Source organism: Myotis lucifugus, unplaced genomic scaffold (assembly GCF_000147115.1).
Source record: "Myotis lucifugus unplaced genomic scaffold, Myoluc2.0 scaffold_93, whole genome shotgun sequence".
NCBI lineage: Eukaryota > Metazoa > Chordata > Mammalia > Chiroptera > Vespertilionidae > Myotis > Myotis lucifugus.
In genome coordinates, this window is record NW_005871141.1 from 2,252,623 (window position 1) to 2,267,454 (window position 14,832).

At 38.7% G+C, this 14,832-nt stretch overlaps 1 protein-coding gene across 1 annotated transcript in view; it reads right to left on the minus strand.

The window, feature by feature from the left end:
- DSG1 (desmoglein 1) overlaps window positions 1-14,832 on the minus strand; it is a 32,807-nt gene that overhangs the window by 13,117 nt on the left and 4,858 nt on the right. The window contains 7 exon segments of the mRNA XM_014458336.2: window positions 2,257-2,442; window positions 2,741-2,875; window positions 4,776-4,942; window positions 5,714-5,858; window positions 7,533-7,688; window positions 8,885-9,016; window positions 9,298-9,333. Of these exon segments, the coding sequence (XP_014313822.1) occupies window positions 2,257-2,442; window positions 2,741-2,875; window positions 4,776-4,942; window positions 5,714-5,858; window positions 7,533-7,688; window positions 8,885-9,016; window positions 9,298-9,333 (957 nt within the window).

A 14,832-nucleotide genomic window follows, 5' to 3' on the forward strand; every position in this document is an offset into this window, starting at 1 on the left:
CATAGGTGCACAATTATTGTCCAATCTCTTCCCGCACCCCCCACACCCCTCCGCCCCCCCCAGGAATAGTCAGTCCATTCCCTTTCTATGTCCCTGATTCTATTATAATCACCAATTTATCTTTAATCTAATACAAACACATACAATATATATGGTGAGAAAAAATCCAATCTTGTATCCTTTGTTGAAAAAAATTGAAAATGTATGACACGAGTCCTCATTGTCCACCAAATTAAAAATTTAAAAATAATATAGATGGTCAAATCCTTGCATTTTGTAGTGCAAAGACAGTTTATGTTAGCCTGTATCATTTTGTGTTTTTCAGAAATTAGTTCTGTTTATACAAAGTATGGGCCTGATACATTGTAGGTTCCATCATTTGACTGGTTTTATCCATAGAGAACTATTTAGAAGAATTTTACTTCTACAAAGCTGACTTCTTTTATTAAGTCAGGTACTAGAATGTAGCATGTAAATAATAAAGAGAAATTCTTATTTTTTTCAACATATTCTAGAATAAATTATTTCACCTTTTGGAAATAATTAAGTAGTCATTTTCACTAAAAAAGATGATGTTAATATCCATTACTCCTAAAATCCACAAACAGTGCATTATGCCAAATATATTGTTCTAAATTTTCACATAAGAGTCTTTAGGTGACCATGGAGTCACACATTGTACTCTTCACTTAGGTAAATTTTTAGTCTTTGCTCTAATGTTGGCTGTACTTGCAATTTCAAGATTGGCTATAAAATCATGTATACTTATACATTACACACAAATACACAGACTTATTACATATAGTATATAATCATAAAAAGATTTAACATATGATGTTATATCTGGGAGAAAAATAAGAATGATTCCCATTTTATAGATAGAGGTATGGAGGACAGATAGATTAATTTTCTGAAATAATAGAGTAGTTTAGTGTGAAATAGTTTAGGATTTTTTCCCAGCATGGAATCCTAGGGAGTATAGTGAAAGAATATGGACTTAGTAGCTAGAGATGTAGGTTTGTATGCCAGCCGTACCACACACCGTTAAGTGAGGTTGAGCAGGTTACATACTGTCTCTGCAATATGGGCATATAACTGATTGCAGGGATGCTGTGAGGAATAGGCTAAAGCCTCTGCACATGGCGGAAGCTATAGACATGGTGACACTTTACGATGACTATGAAACAAATGATCACACACTCCCAGAAGGACAGACTGTAGGAGTCTATTTCTGAGGAATATTCTGAAGGAAGGAAATAGTGGAAAAGGAATTACATTTTCCTATGAAGAATCCATATTGCACATATCACATATAGTTTATGCACCACTATTGCAATATTTTAAATTGATTTTAGAGAGAGAGAGAGAGAGAGAGAGAGAGAGGAAGGGAGAGAGAGAGAAACATCGATTTGTTGTTCCACTTATTTATGCATTCATTGGTAGATTCTCCTATGTGCCCTGACCCGGGATCAAACCCGCAACCTTGGCATACTGGGAAGACACTCTAACCAACTGAGCCACCTGACCAGGAGGCTATTGCACAAAAATAGACTTGCTGGGGCTTTAGCACAGGGTGAAAATTTTACTACCCGCTCCCTGGGAGCCAGGCATCTCCCTGCTTCACATCTCAGAGGAAATTTTACTGCAGTTGATTTGGTGGCTCGTTAATGTCAGGGGGACACAGGGAAACTCGAGGGACTTGGACCAAATCTTTAGTGTATTTATGTCCATAATAAATCTCGGTCAGCAGCCACAAGGAGGTGGGAACGTGATTCTACAATTACAGTAATTTACTGTTAATTTCATAAAAACACAATGGAGGAATAAAGAACATTCGATTTATATAGTGAATATTCTTAGTGCGTAATAATTGCCGCGGACACATTTTTTTTGTAAAGGCCATGTTAAATCTGATTTAAAAATATTTTTAAACATCTAAAACAAAGCCCTAAGGCATAATCATATTTTGTTGTAAGCATAAAGTTAATTTCTTGCTTAAAAATTCTTTCAATTCATATGATCTGCGGGCGAGTATTGTATTGATAGAGTTTCGAGTTAAAATTCAATGCCTGTTTTCATGAAATTATATAAGCAGAAAACCTCGCCATGTAAAAGTTCTATATTATATACCATTTTAAAACAGTAATTTTTTATCTTTTCACCCACTCGAGTTTACGTAATCTTAACATTTAAATTTAAGATTAACATTTGGAGAAAGACCAAGAGAACAAAATATGGAGGATAATTATACCATACCTTAATAATCCTTAAAGTCCCCACATTGGTTCTTTCATTCATTGCTATGTCAAACCAGTTCCCCTCATTTCCAGAGATGAAGAAAATGACAGCCATCCAGTTAGCGGAGAACTCCTCGTCCAAGTCAATGACTCTGAGTTGAAGCAAATTTGAGTTCAGAGAGTTTTCTTCGATCTCTATTTGATACTGAAACGAGAAGCAAGAAGCCTTAGCACACACTGTGAGGGAGAGAATGACACTAGACTTACCCTGAGTGTCTATAGTTACTCATGACTTAGGAAGGGGATCTATGTTTAATGTCTCTCTTTTCGTTGTTCAAATATGTGGCCCCTGTGCATTACATACATAAGCACAGACAAAGGGCATGTCTGCCTTGGGGTTGTATGTGACTAAGGAAAACATGGACGTCTGTAAAGAGGATTGTCCAAACACATTTTGGCATGTGATGAACTGAAAGTCATTCCTTTCGAAGACAAGTACTTACCGAAGACCCTTCCAGGTATGGGATGTTGTCATTGACATCGAGGATTTTAATGCTGCATTCGCAGTCCGCTGACATGCCATCTGCCCCGCCGTCTCGGTCTGAGCCTCTTACAGCAAGAGAATATTGGCTGTATTGCTACAAATACACATGACAGACAACATCACAGTTGACATTGTCCTTATTCTGACTCATGCAGAGTTCTTTTAAAATGCTGGCTCATGGTTTACACAAATCTATGGTGGTGATAAGGGTACCACCAATCATTGAAAATGCATATATCTCACATGAATCAATATGAAAGACACCACGTCGAGTCCCAAAATGCTTCTTCAGCCTCATGGAAAAGAAGCAACATTCTTTAAAAGCCTCATTCCTTGTATTTTTGCTCAGAATTTGAAAACGTTTATAAAGGGCAAATTGGGTCGAAACGCCCAGGAGGGAAGAGTTGAAAGTTTACCAAGAATTTTGGCATGACAATTCCATACCTTTCATAACCAGCCCCTGAGTGTGCAAGAATAAAGAGGCCCAGATGGTTTGCATTTCTGGGGGCGGCAGGTTGTGGCAGTGGAATTATGGATGTTCTAGCTCAGTTGTTCTCAACCTTCTGGTCCTTTAAATACAGTTCCTCATGTTGTGACCCAACCATAAAATTATTTTCGTTGCTACTTCATAACTGTAATGTTGCTACTGTTATGAATTGTCATGTAAATATCTGGTATGCTGGATGGTCTTAGGCGACCCCTGTGAAAGGGTCGTTCGACTGCCAAAGTGGTCGCAACCCACAGGTTGAGAACCGCTGTGATCTAGCTCCTTGATTCTACTCAATGGTGCTTACATTTCCAGAAGCCGGTAAAAGCTATGACTCCTTTTCCAGACACAAGCATATTTGCATTCTCATTTAAAACTGTGATTCGATCTTGGAGGCTTCATAGAGACATCTTGAGGTCTCTCCATGGACGCCTTGTTAAGAATATCTAGAGTTTTCTCCTTTACTGTTGAGAGCTCTCCACTGCTAAAATGCTATATACATGAAAGGAGTTTCATTGGGTTCTTTAAGAAAGTTTAAGAAAGAGCTAAGTAGTCAATTTCTTCTGATGGTAACTTTCAAACAAGTATAAAAAGAGAGGTAGCTAACCTAGAAACCGATGGCATTTAGATAATCAAAGAGTGTAGAAATATCCTGATTTATCCTAAATTCCAGGTCGTCAATAGGAGTTTGTCATTATTAAATAACTATAATTATTAAAATAAAATTTAATTGAGTATTAATTAGAAAATAACACTTTCTCATGCATATACTTATAGTACATGCAGGTTAGCTATGTTCTATTTTAAAATAATGAAAAGTTGATATTTTTACATTCAGTTATGGGACCACATGGCATGATGGAAACCATGTAATGCTGATTCTAATTTGGTAACACTCACTAATTGTTTTCTTATTCATAAATGAAAAGATTGATCTGGAAGTTATGTAATTTCTATCTATCATTCTGTTCCTGCGATTCATTTCCCAAAGTAATCAATGGGTTGTCAGCAGCTGCAGCATAGGAAGAAAAAGATTTCTGTTGTCAAATGAGCTTAGGATGCACCGGGTTAAAGAGAGAGAAACGAGTTTCTGAGCCTGTGAACACTCTTGGAGCCTCAACCACGTTTGCATGCACTGTGACTCACCAAGACGGGGGCTAGAAGAGCCAGTGTCTTTTACATTTATTTCACTAGGGAACTCACTTTTTTCATAAAATGGAGCTTTTGCCTCTACTTCTATGCATATTTTTATGTACTCTTAGAATGTAGTTTTCTCAATTTAAGGTAAATCCTAAGTAAGATTAAATGAAAGACAAGAATATAAAATGTATGTGAGGAATCCCCGTATTTTCATTTTAAAGATATTTTTTATGTCACTGCCATTATGTGAAAAGGTTATGTAACTGAAGTTTTTAAATCTAGTTTCCTTTTTTTTCTTACTTAAGTACTCTTGCTTTTAGATTCAGTTCCTATGAATTAACAACCCATTCGAAGAAAAAGAAATTACCTCTCTGTCTAGAAAATTATTCATTGTCCGAATTTCTCCAGTGTATCTGTTGATAATAAACATGGGTGAATCAGAAGGTTCCTGGCTAATGATCTTAAAGGCGATTTTTGAGTTCAAATTATTGGGTTCGTCTGCATCAGTAGCATTGAGTCTCATCACCAGCGTATCTAGAAATCAAGGAGAAAGGATGGCAAATGGACAGTTTGTATGTATTTTTCTTATTGTTTATAATTACTTTTCTAAGAAGAGGTTAGGTTAGTTGGTTCATATAATGTGCACACTACCATTTTTGTTTTCTACTTCTTCGACATAATCATATCTCAGCTTCTTTCTTTACCTTTACATTGAGAAAAAAATCACATTTGACCAAGAACCTAGATATTACTGGTAGTTAGAAAACAATGAAATGTTTTATTCTGCCTTTCCATTTCTTATTCTAGTATAATGATTTCTTTTTACGGCTTTTGTGGTGAAACAAGATGATATTAAGGCCATTCTAACTGTTTCTCAACTATACAGCACTTTCTAGTGAAGGAAGGGGAAGAAGCAGTATGAATGACAGTGGATGGGATTGCCCTTCAGAGCAGTGGGCTGGGAGGCTCCATTCTCTTCCCAGGGCCCCTGCCCCACTGTGCTAAGTCCTTCTGGAATGTTCCCTTAGGAGTCTACTACAGAGCTGGTATGAGAGTCACAAGAGAAAATTCCTCTCATGGTTTTGGAGCTGCTTGTTGCGTGTGAGCAACCGAAGCTGCTTTCACAGTGGAAGGGAAAACCTTTAGGGAGACTTCCTCATGCCTGTCTTCTGCTTGCTTTTCTAGAATTACCTCTTACATTGGTGATGTGGTACATTGACATAATTTAGCTTCTAGCGGACTGGCTGTTAAGAATGGTCTGGAAGCCCGTATATTCTTGTTTACTTCAGAAAGTTGACTACTTACTTGCATTAGAGTTTTCTTCTATTTGTCCTAGGAAACTAGACATAGAAAATACTGGCGGGTTGTCATTTATATCCAAAACTCTGACTCGGAGCTCCAGGGGCCTCTCTAAATCTTGGCCCTGTAAGTTCAGAGCCCGGCAGTAGATCTAGAAGAAAAAAAAGAGGAATAATTATATGATGCGACAAATATTGAGTTTTTACTTTGTTTGGACGCTCTACTAGGCGCTGTATAAGTAAAAGAAAAATAAGACTTTATTTCCTACTGGAGTGTGAGCACAAGCAGTACTTATAATCAACAAGGGAGGCACACATGTACTCAAAATACCACTTAAGAAAAGGTAACATGATCAGTTACAAAAGGATGAGCAACAATAGTATGACATCATAGGGGATGTAATGACTGAGATCCATCTTAAAAGAGGTTTTCAAGCTGGAGATTGGCAGGGTGTTCCCAGCAAAAGGATTCATTACGAGAAGAAGCAAAGGGATGAAAATGCCTTGTTTGAAATTAGGAATAGGGGCTATGCGGGGGAGGCAGGGGTTGAGACTGTGGTAAAGGAGAGTCACGTGGGGGCTACCAAGAAATACAGCATTCATAAGCTCGGTGGGGCTGTATGGGTGTTTGTGCTATTGTTATTACTACCAGACGTATACATAAATTAATGTATGCGATTTTACCTATTTTGGTATATTTCATTTAAAAACCCATTATGCTTTAACCAAAGCTAATAGGCTGGCATGCTAATTTAGAGAGTTTTTGGGAAAACATTGTGGGAAATAAGGCAGGAATATATATTTGGAATAGAAGACTAAGGAATTAAAACAGTCTTAGGAATACAGTCAAGCAGTTACAGTGAAAGCGGCAAATATAGATGACTACTTGAAGGTATTTTTGGATATAGATTGATAGTGTTTTAATAGAAGAGGTTACAAGATCTAGACAGGTTGTCCTTCTTTATTTTTTAAACCAGTTTTCTTTATTGATTTTAGAGAGATAGAGGAAGGAAGGAAGAGAAAGAGAGACCTGACTAGGATGGAACCTGAAATCCTTGGTATATATCGGCATGATGCCTAGCCAACTAAGCTACCCAGCCAGCACCCATTTCTTTATTTTTAATTTTAAGTATTAACAAGTGTTGACCATGATGGGAGCAACTCACAGGACAGCAGAAGAGACATGAAAAAACAAAGTTGGTACAAGAAGGTTCTTGAACTAGGTAATTATGGGACAGTGGGAACTCTAGAGATATTTTGGAGAAAACAGAAAATGCATCTTGCTTTTGGAACATTTCTGAGCAGAGATGTTCAGAGAGAATTAATTGTAGGAGTTTGTGGTGAAGAACCTCAGATTTTTATAATGAAGTTGGTCATGAGGTTAGCTGCTTAAAATTAAGGGTTCGAAGAGTAAGCACTTACGCTTTGTCACAGCTAATAGAAAATAGAGTAAGATTCGGGTAAGGAGGAACTGAGGTCTTCCCAAGGCACATTGTGTGCTCCGGGGAGCTTGAGCAATTTGCATTTATACTCAAGTATGCTCACTCAGGAAAGGCTCCCGTGGAACCTACAGGATCACCCCTAGGCACCAGAGCTAGAGGAGACCAACATTCTCAACTAATTAAAGACAAAGAAGTAAACGTGGAGTACTTTCCCTTCTGGCAAATGCTCTCGCTTGCCAGGGGGTCATAGTTGCTCATGAATTAAGAGACAACCAAAAAGTGCCTAATACTGAGACTCTTGAATCAAATCAAGTATGATCTGAGCTCAAGATATTCTCCAAATAATTTAGGCTGAACATATATATTGACACGGCACCCACTTACGATGAAAAACGGGGTGACTTCTCGGTCAACTATGGATGTTATGTTAATTTCACCAGTTTTTTGGTTAATAACGAAGATTCCAAACGGTGGTTGATCAATTCCTACTCCAGAGATGCGGTAGGTAACTTGCTGGTTTGCAGCACAATCTGAATGAATCTGCAGAAAGAGCACAAGTGAAATTATTACAGGATGCAAAAAAAAAAAAATCTGCTATGTTTCATATATAATAGCTGTCTTTTTTGAGAGTTATTGAATGTCCTAATATCCCAGTTATTTGGGGGGAAATTCTGGAAGTAGAGAATTATTTTCCTAGATAGTGGAATAGTTACAGTGCTAGTATTTTTCAGTGGTAACTGATAATGTAATAGAAGAAATTCAATTGTATTTTTACCAAATAATAAAAAGTAAAATATCACCCTAATATATCTAAGTCTATGCAATCATCATTCATGAATGCATTCATTCATTCAACATTTATAGTTTGATGGTATTATTTTCAGGCTCTGTGCTGGTATTGGTCTAGAGTAGGGAACTCCTTGCCCTCTTGAGGAGCTGGCCAATGTTGTCATTATATAACCTTGATCTTCCATTTCAAATGTGAAGATTGAGGTGGACCTAGGTAGGTAACAAAAGATACCTGACTACATGTAAAAGCTCTTAATTCTGAAATTGGGGAGGTAGTATTAGCAGAAAAGTAAAGAGACCACCCCAAAGAAATGGTTGCAGAAACCAGGACTCTGTTCATTGAAATAAAATATTGTATGGGGAGTGTCTCGGTGTGTATCTAAGTGAAAGTGTTATGTTTGTCTGTGTAGGGATATATATTTGTACATGAGTGAATCTGTGTGTGGGTTTGTGTTTCTGAATGTGCCTCTGTGTGTGTGTGTGTGTGTGTGTGTGTGTGTGTGTGTAAAGACATGTAAGGGAAAGTGAAAGGAGAAAGATTTTTTGAAAAAAAGTACATTGTGAATGTTCATAAACAAGCCAAAAGTAGGAATTTAATTCGAACAGATTGTGAGGTAGAAGAGCACATGTTGGAATTGTTCCTGTAAATATGATGAGTGGTAACGAACTGTATTTTTAAAATCCAGAGTCTGGGGTAACACATGATTGTGCGTGTTAATTTCACCAGTAAGGCGAGTCCGTATTTAACCGTTTACATGAGTGCCTACATTTCCTAATTTATCTCTTTAATGGCTTCAACTTTCATGATCTGAATGACTGTTATTCTGTTGTATATCATGACTTCTCAGTCAGATATGTTCTTAAACTATGTAAAGGGCAGGTTCTTTTGAAACTTTAACGTCATCCATTTTGATTGTCGAGTTGCTATTTTGGGGGTTGAGACTTACTTTGGCGATTGGGTTCCTCTTTGAGTTGTCTTCACCTTCACGGCAGGCTGCAGCGAACTTGATCCACTCGCGCTTGTGCCTCCTGATGGAGTGCCACTTGATGGTGCCATTCTTAGCGTTATAATCTCTGACCTTGAACGGGCAGGGGAAAGTAATGGTACCTTATTAACTTTTATTCAGAATTCACGTTCCACTAAAGAATCTGTGGGAGGGCTCATTGTAATGTCAGAAAGGGTGCTTCTTTGGGAAGATTGATAATTTTGATTACTCTGTTAATTTTAGCATAACATAAACTTTATTTATAAGGATGATTTTTTTTGTGTGGGTGGTGGGATGAGGCACAGGGATATGTTGTTACTCCCAAGTCATTTTCTTTGTTTTTAATTTGAAAAAGTAAATTTGCTATATGTTACCTGGATTCGAAATTCACTGTTAACTTCCACCAACACCTATAAAAAAATAAGATAAACACAATAGTTAATTTTTAACTAAATGCTTTACAGTTTATGTTATCAAATCATTAAAAATTCAAATTTGTTGAGACATATGTAATACTCTTTGTAATACTTTAATCAATAAAACAATAAATAAATAAATAAATAAATAAATTCAAATTATTATTTTAATTAATAAATAAATTAAAATTATTTCCTGTCTGGATAGCAGGTGGATCAGCTTATCTCTCAGGTCTGATAATGATCTTAAGGATTCTTTTCCTTTTGATTTTTACTTTTCAATTTTGCTCTTCTTTTTTTAGTTACTTTTATTTTTAATCTTTTTTTTTTTAAATTCTATCCTATGCAGATACTTGTAATCATATGAGCTAGGACATTTGAAGCTATAAGCCAGTGGGAATGAAGGTTGGAAATTTGGGTTCTCTTCTTGTGCCTGAAGAGCTGGAGATGTTCAACAATAAGTTATGATACTGAAAGTTTTGACTACAGTTTTAGCATCTGAGTGGTCACAGGTGGAAATAGGAAAAAAATGTTTTGGGGTGAAGACAGAATACGAAGCAGGAAGTATACAGAGAGCTTCCAAAATAGTTGCTTCCTCACATTCCAATTCTAAATGGATTCTTTTCTATTATTCTTGAAAATCTTAAGATGGTAAGTTTTGTACTTGCTTGGAAAAATGAGACTATAAAGTTCCAAAATAAAAGCAAATAATTTTCTCTGTGTAAAAAATGAGCTCATGTTTGATGTTTTACTGTTCGCACTGGACACAATAGATGATGTGAGTGCGTCCTTCCATGGAAGGAGAGGAATTTCAGGAGTGTGGGGCAAATTGCTGGGCAGGCGGCTTCCATCCGTCTTTCCTCCTGCATCAGTGTGAGGGAGTCAAGCAGAGGCTGCAGGTCCAGCTCAGTCTGGCTTTGATCTTTACGAATGATTTGTAGAGTTAAAACAGGGTCATTTAACTTATTTTTCCCTAAACACCAAAGACATTTCTAAAAACACAAATACTTATGTAATACATTTAATATATCAACACTAGAGGCCCGGGGCACAAAACTTTGTGCACTTGGGGGGGGGGTGGCGGGGGGTCCCTCAGCCTGGCCTGTGCCCTCTCACAGTCTGGGACACCTTGAGGGATGTCCACCCGCTGGCTTAGGCCTGCTCCCTGGGGGATCGGGCCTAAGCTGGCAGACATCTCTCTGGCAGCCCGGGAGCCCTCAAGGGATGTCCACTTGCCAGTGGGGAGCAGACCTAAGCTGCAGTCGGACATCCTTAGCGCTGCTGAGGAGGTGGGAGAAGCTCCCGCCACCACTGCTGTGCTGGCAGCCATCAGGCTGGCTTGTGGCTGAGCAGAGCTCCTCCCATGTGGGAGTGCACTGACCACCAGAGGGCAGCTCCTGCATTGAGCGTCTGCCCCCTGGTGGTCAGTGTGTGTCATAGTGACCAGTCATTCCCAGTCGTTCTGCTGTTAGGGTCAATTTGCATATTACCCTTTTATTATATAGGATAGAGGCCTGGTGCATGAGTGGGGGCTGGGTGGTTTGCCCTGAAGGGTGTCCCGGATATGAGTGGGGGTCCCTACTGGGGTGCCTAGCCAGCCTGGGTGAGGGGCTGATGGCTGTTTGCAGGCTGGTCACACCCCCTTTAGGGTGGGGGTCCCCACTGGGGTGCCTGGCCAGTCTGGGTGAGGGGCTGATGGCCATTTTCAGGCTGGCCAAGCCCCCCGGCAACAGAAGCTTCCAGCCTCTCCTTTTTTCCATTTTTTTTTTATTCTGGGATTTATTTACCTTCTGCAATTGAAACTTTGTTGCCTTCAGTGGAGCTCAGAGCCGGCCAGGAAGCTTGGCTTCCTCCATCACTGGAGCAACCAAGCCTCCTGCTCGCTCCAGCTCTGTGGCTGCCAGCTGCCATCTTGGTTGGGTTAATTTGCATATTGTCGCTCTGATTGGCTGGTGGGCGTGGCTTAAGGTGCAGTGAAGGTATGGTCAATTTGCATGTTTGTCTTTTATTAGATTAGATACTTAAGACATTGTAAATAGCTATCTAAAAATTAGGTGTGAATTTGAAGGCTAGTTTGCATTTATTAAGTTTTAAATTGCACTTAGAATTAGTAAATGCAGTGTGAATCTTTAGTTCGTATTTCTGCCTAAAGAAGACATTTTTAATTTCTCCTTGAACTTTTGTTAGACTTGCAAAGTATGAAAATTGTTACTTCAAACAGGCTTTATCTGTGTTACTAATAAAATAAAATTATGGTTTGTATTTTAAAAAATACTGACACATAATAGTAATTTCAAAATAGAGTAAATTACTTTTTATAGTGAATTTTAATTTCACCATTAAGCTAAAAATAAAATTTTAGGGTTTATGTACATTTTTAAAAATCACCATAATTGATAATTCAAGAAACTTTATATTATGGTGACTATGAGTAGTTTAAAATGATAATATTTTTATTATAGGAGTTACATACTCATGGTATATATTTAATGTTAGTCATGATCATTATCACCATTACAATTCCCTAAATGATAACTAAATACTAGACAATGTGTTTAGAGAAACCCATGCATTTCATCTTCACAAGTACATGTGGTCAATACTATAATTATCTTTACTTTACAGATGAGGAAATTGAGGTTTCCATATTAATTTATGGCTAAATACAATCCAATACAATTCAGTCTAAATTTGTGCTTGAGGTGTGGGTTTTACAATTAAGTGCAAGATAGCCTATTTTACATAAATTACTAAATAAAATATACTATAGATGACTGACATTACAATTCTGAGAATTCAAATAAAAATCCTGATTTTAATCTCATATTATCCTTGTGATTAAGAATCTAATCTCATATGATATATAATAATAATAACAATAATAATAGTAATACTGGGGTGTGTGTGTATGTAAGAAAAGGAAATGGCCCACATGGTTGGAGAAGGACCTGAAATGGTATTGTAGAATCCGACTTGGGTGCGGAAATGAACCCATGTTAATGCAGCTGTGTGCTTCTTGCTACCGTGAACTCATGAGCACTTGGTCCTCTCGTTTGTGGGTGTTGGGTGGGGGTGCGAGGCTCCCTTATTTGTCTGCCATTTCTTCATAGCTGCAGATTGGGTATTCACCTGTTATCTGGCTGGCACTTCCTCACCGCATGAAGTGTCAGGGTCACTGTTTGCTTTGGAGAACTAGCCCGATGACGATGACTAACCTGACTTTACGAAGCTGGGTCATTATTTTTCCCATGAGAGGCAACTTGGGCAGAAGACCAAGCAGGTTTCACCATACAGTCAGGCTCTTAATTAGATTGGTAATTAAAAAACTGCCAGGTCTGCTTAAAAATATGTTGTGTGGACATAACCAGATTGCCTTTTGCTCAGGCTAAAATAATCTCTGAAACAAAGTCACTCTTTGACTTTGAAAGGCAAAATAATGAGGTAAAAAGAGCATTTGGTACAGTCAGAAACCTTTCAATGCACTTCCTAAATTCTCTGAGCTGCAGTTTTCTCATTCATAAAATGACAGGAGTTGCCTGGATTATAAACAGTTACCTTTCGAATTCTAACACCAATTCCCTGTGTGCAATAGGAAAACATTGAAGTTTCTTGATCATGGGAAATGGAGGATAAAATTCTGAATTTAAAAGATGACCGACAGCAATTGAGGGAGGCACTGGGAAGAGGCAGCGATTACAGGCCAGGAGCAGTTGAGTTTCTGCATCAAGTCAGTCCAGGGATGAGGAGCAGCAGTGGCAGTGGGAAGAGACTGGGAGAGATCAAAGGAGAGATACTGCTTGATTGAAATGCAAGGGGTTTGAGAAAAGGTGGGATGTGGGCGTGAAGAGAGGGAAGAATCTCAGGCGGTGTCAGTTGTAAACCTGGAGATCAGGAACGAGGCAGAAGCAGGATTTGGCAGGTTAGAACAAACCTAGATGCTAGAGATATGCCCAGTGAAAATGTTCAGCGATTGAAATATGTGTCAGCACCATGAACAATAGTTCGGGCCTGATACACAGATTTGAGAGACACCTGCTCAGGTAAGATGGTTTAAATCGGGGGAGAGTTTGCGATCCCTCAAGTAGAGAATACAGCAAAGCAACAGCCTGTGGCTGAGGATGAAACCAGGGGAATTCCTATATTTATGTAACTGGGAACAATGACAACAAACAAGAAACAGCAAGAGGTAGAAAAGAAGTGGCCAGCGAAATAGGAGGAAAATGTAGTGCAATGCCATGGTTGTCAAAGGAAGGGAGAACTGAAAGATACATATAGTGTGAACATGTGTCCGATGATATAAAAAAAAGGCGAGCAGAGTGAATCCTGAGAAAATCCTGAGGTTTTCTGTGACCTTCAAGAGTTCTGTGACCTTTAGGAGAATGTCTTCAGTTGGATGGAGCAAGCTCTCCCTGACTGACAAGGTAGAGAAGAGGACATAAGGGTGCCACCTTTTTTTGGAGAAATTTGGTGGTCTAAGGAAATAGAGGCAATAGCAGAATTAGACGGTGTCCATGGAGCTATTTGGGGAGAGGGAGATGCGGATTTTTGAAGGTTGAGAAAGGGGAGAGTAGGAGATTTTGAGCTGAAGCAGGAAAGGTTGAGAAAGTACTGGCTGGAGGTATTGTGGTGACCAGGAGGGGATCGGCAGAAAGAAAGGGCTCTGAAGACAGAGGGTGGGAAGAGTGAAGAGATGGAGATTAAAATCAATGGATTAGGAGAGGGGAATTGAAGGGCGTCATACTGGAGGATCCAGACCCTGGCCCTCGAGTAAGGGCAAGGTTATTTTTCTGGTGATCGGGGAGTAGTTTGGATTCTGAAATAACTTGGGAATACGTTCTGAGGAGGCTGTGAGGGAGATTCACTTAGAGATGAATACAGGGTTGTCAAGCTTACTGAGCACATCTCAGCTCTCTTACCCCCTGGATATGGGCCTTGGGGTAAGTCACTTAGCCATTCTGTGCCTCAGTTTCCTCATTTGTATATGAGACTAAAGCCTTTTTTTTTAATCCCAAAATTCTAAGAGCAATAAAGAAGTCACTTGAAGTGAATCCTCAATGACTCTTCCCTTCATCTCTAATTTAGAAGCCAATCCACATATAAACAAAACAAACAACCCCCCCCACACACACACACACAAAACACCAGCAACCACAGAATACAAAATTGATGCTAATTTCAATGATTCTCTAATTCAGCGGTTCTCAACCTGTGGGTCGAGACCCTTTGGGGGTTGAACGACCCTTTCACGGGGTTGCCTAAGACCATCGGAAAACACATATATAATTACATATTGTTTTTGTGATTAATCACTATGCTTTAATTATGTTCAATTTGTAACAATGAAATTGGGGGTCACCACAACATGAGGAACTGTATTAAAGGGTCTCGGCATTAGGAAGGTTGAGAACCACTGCTCTAATTATACTCATTTTTGGTTCTTTTCTTTTAATATTGACTTTTACATTTCTTTGTATGTAACAAAATCGCCTCGAA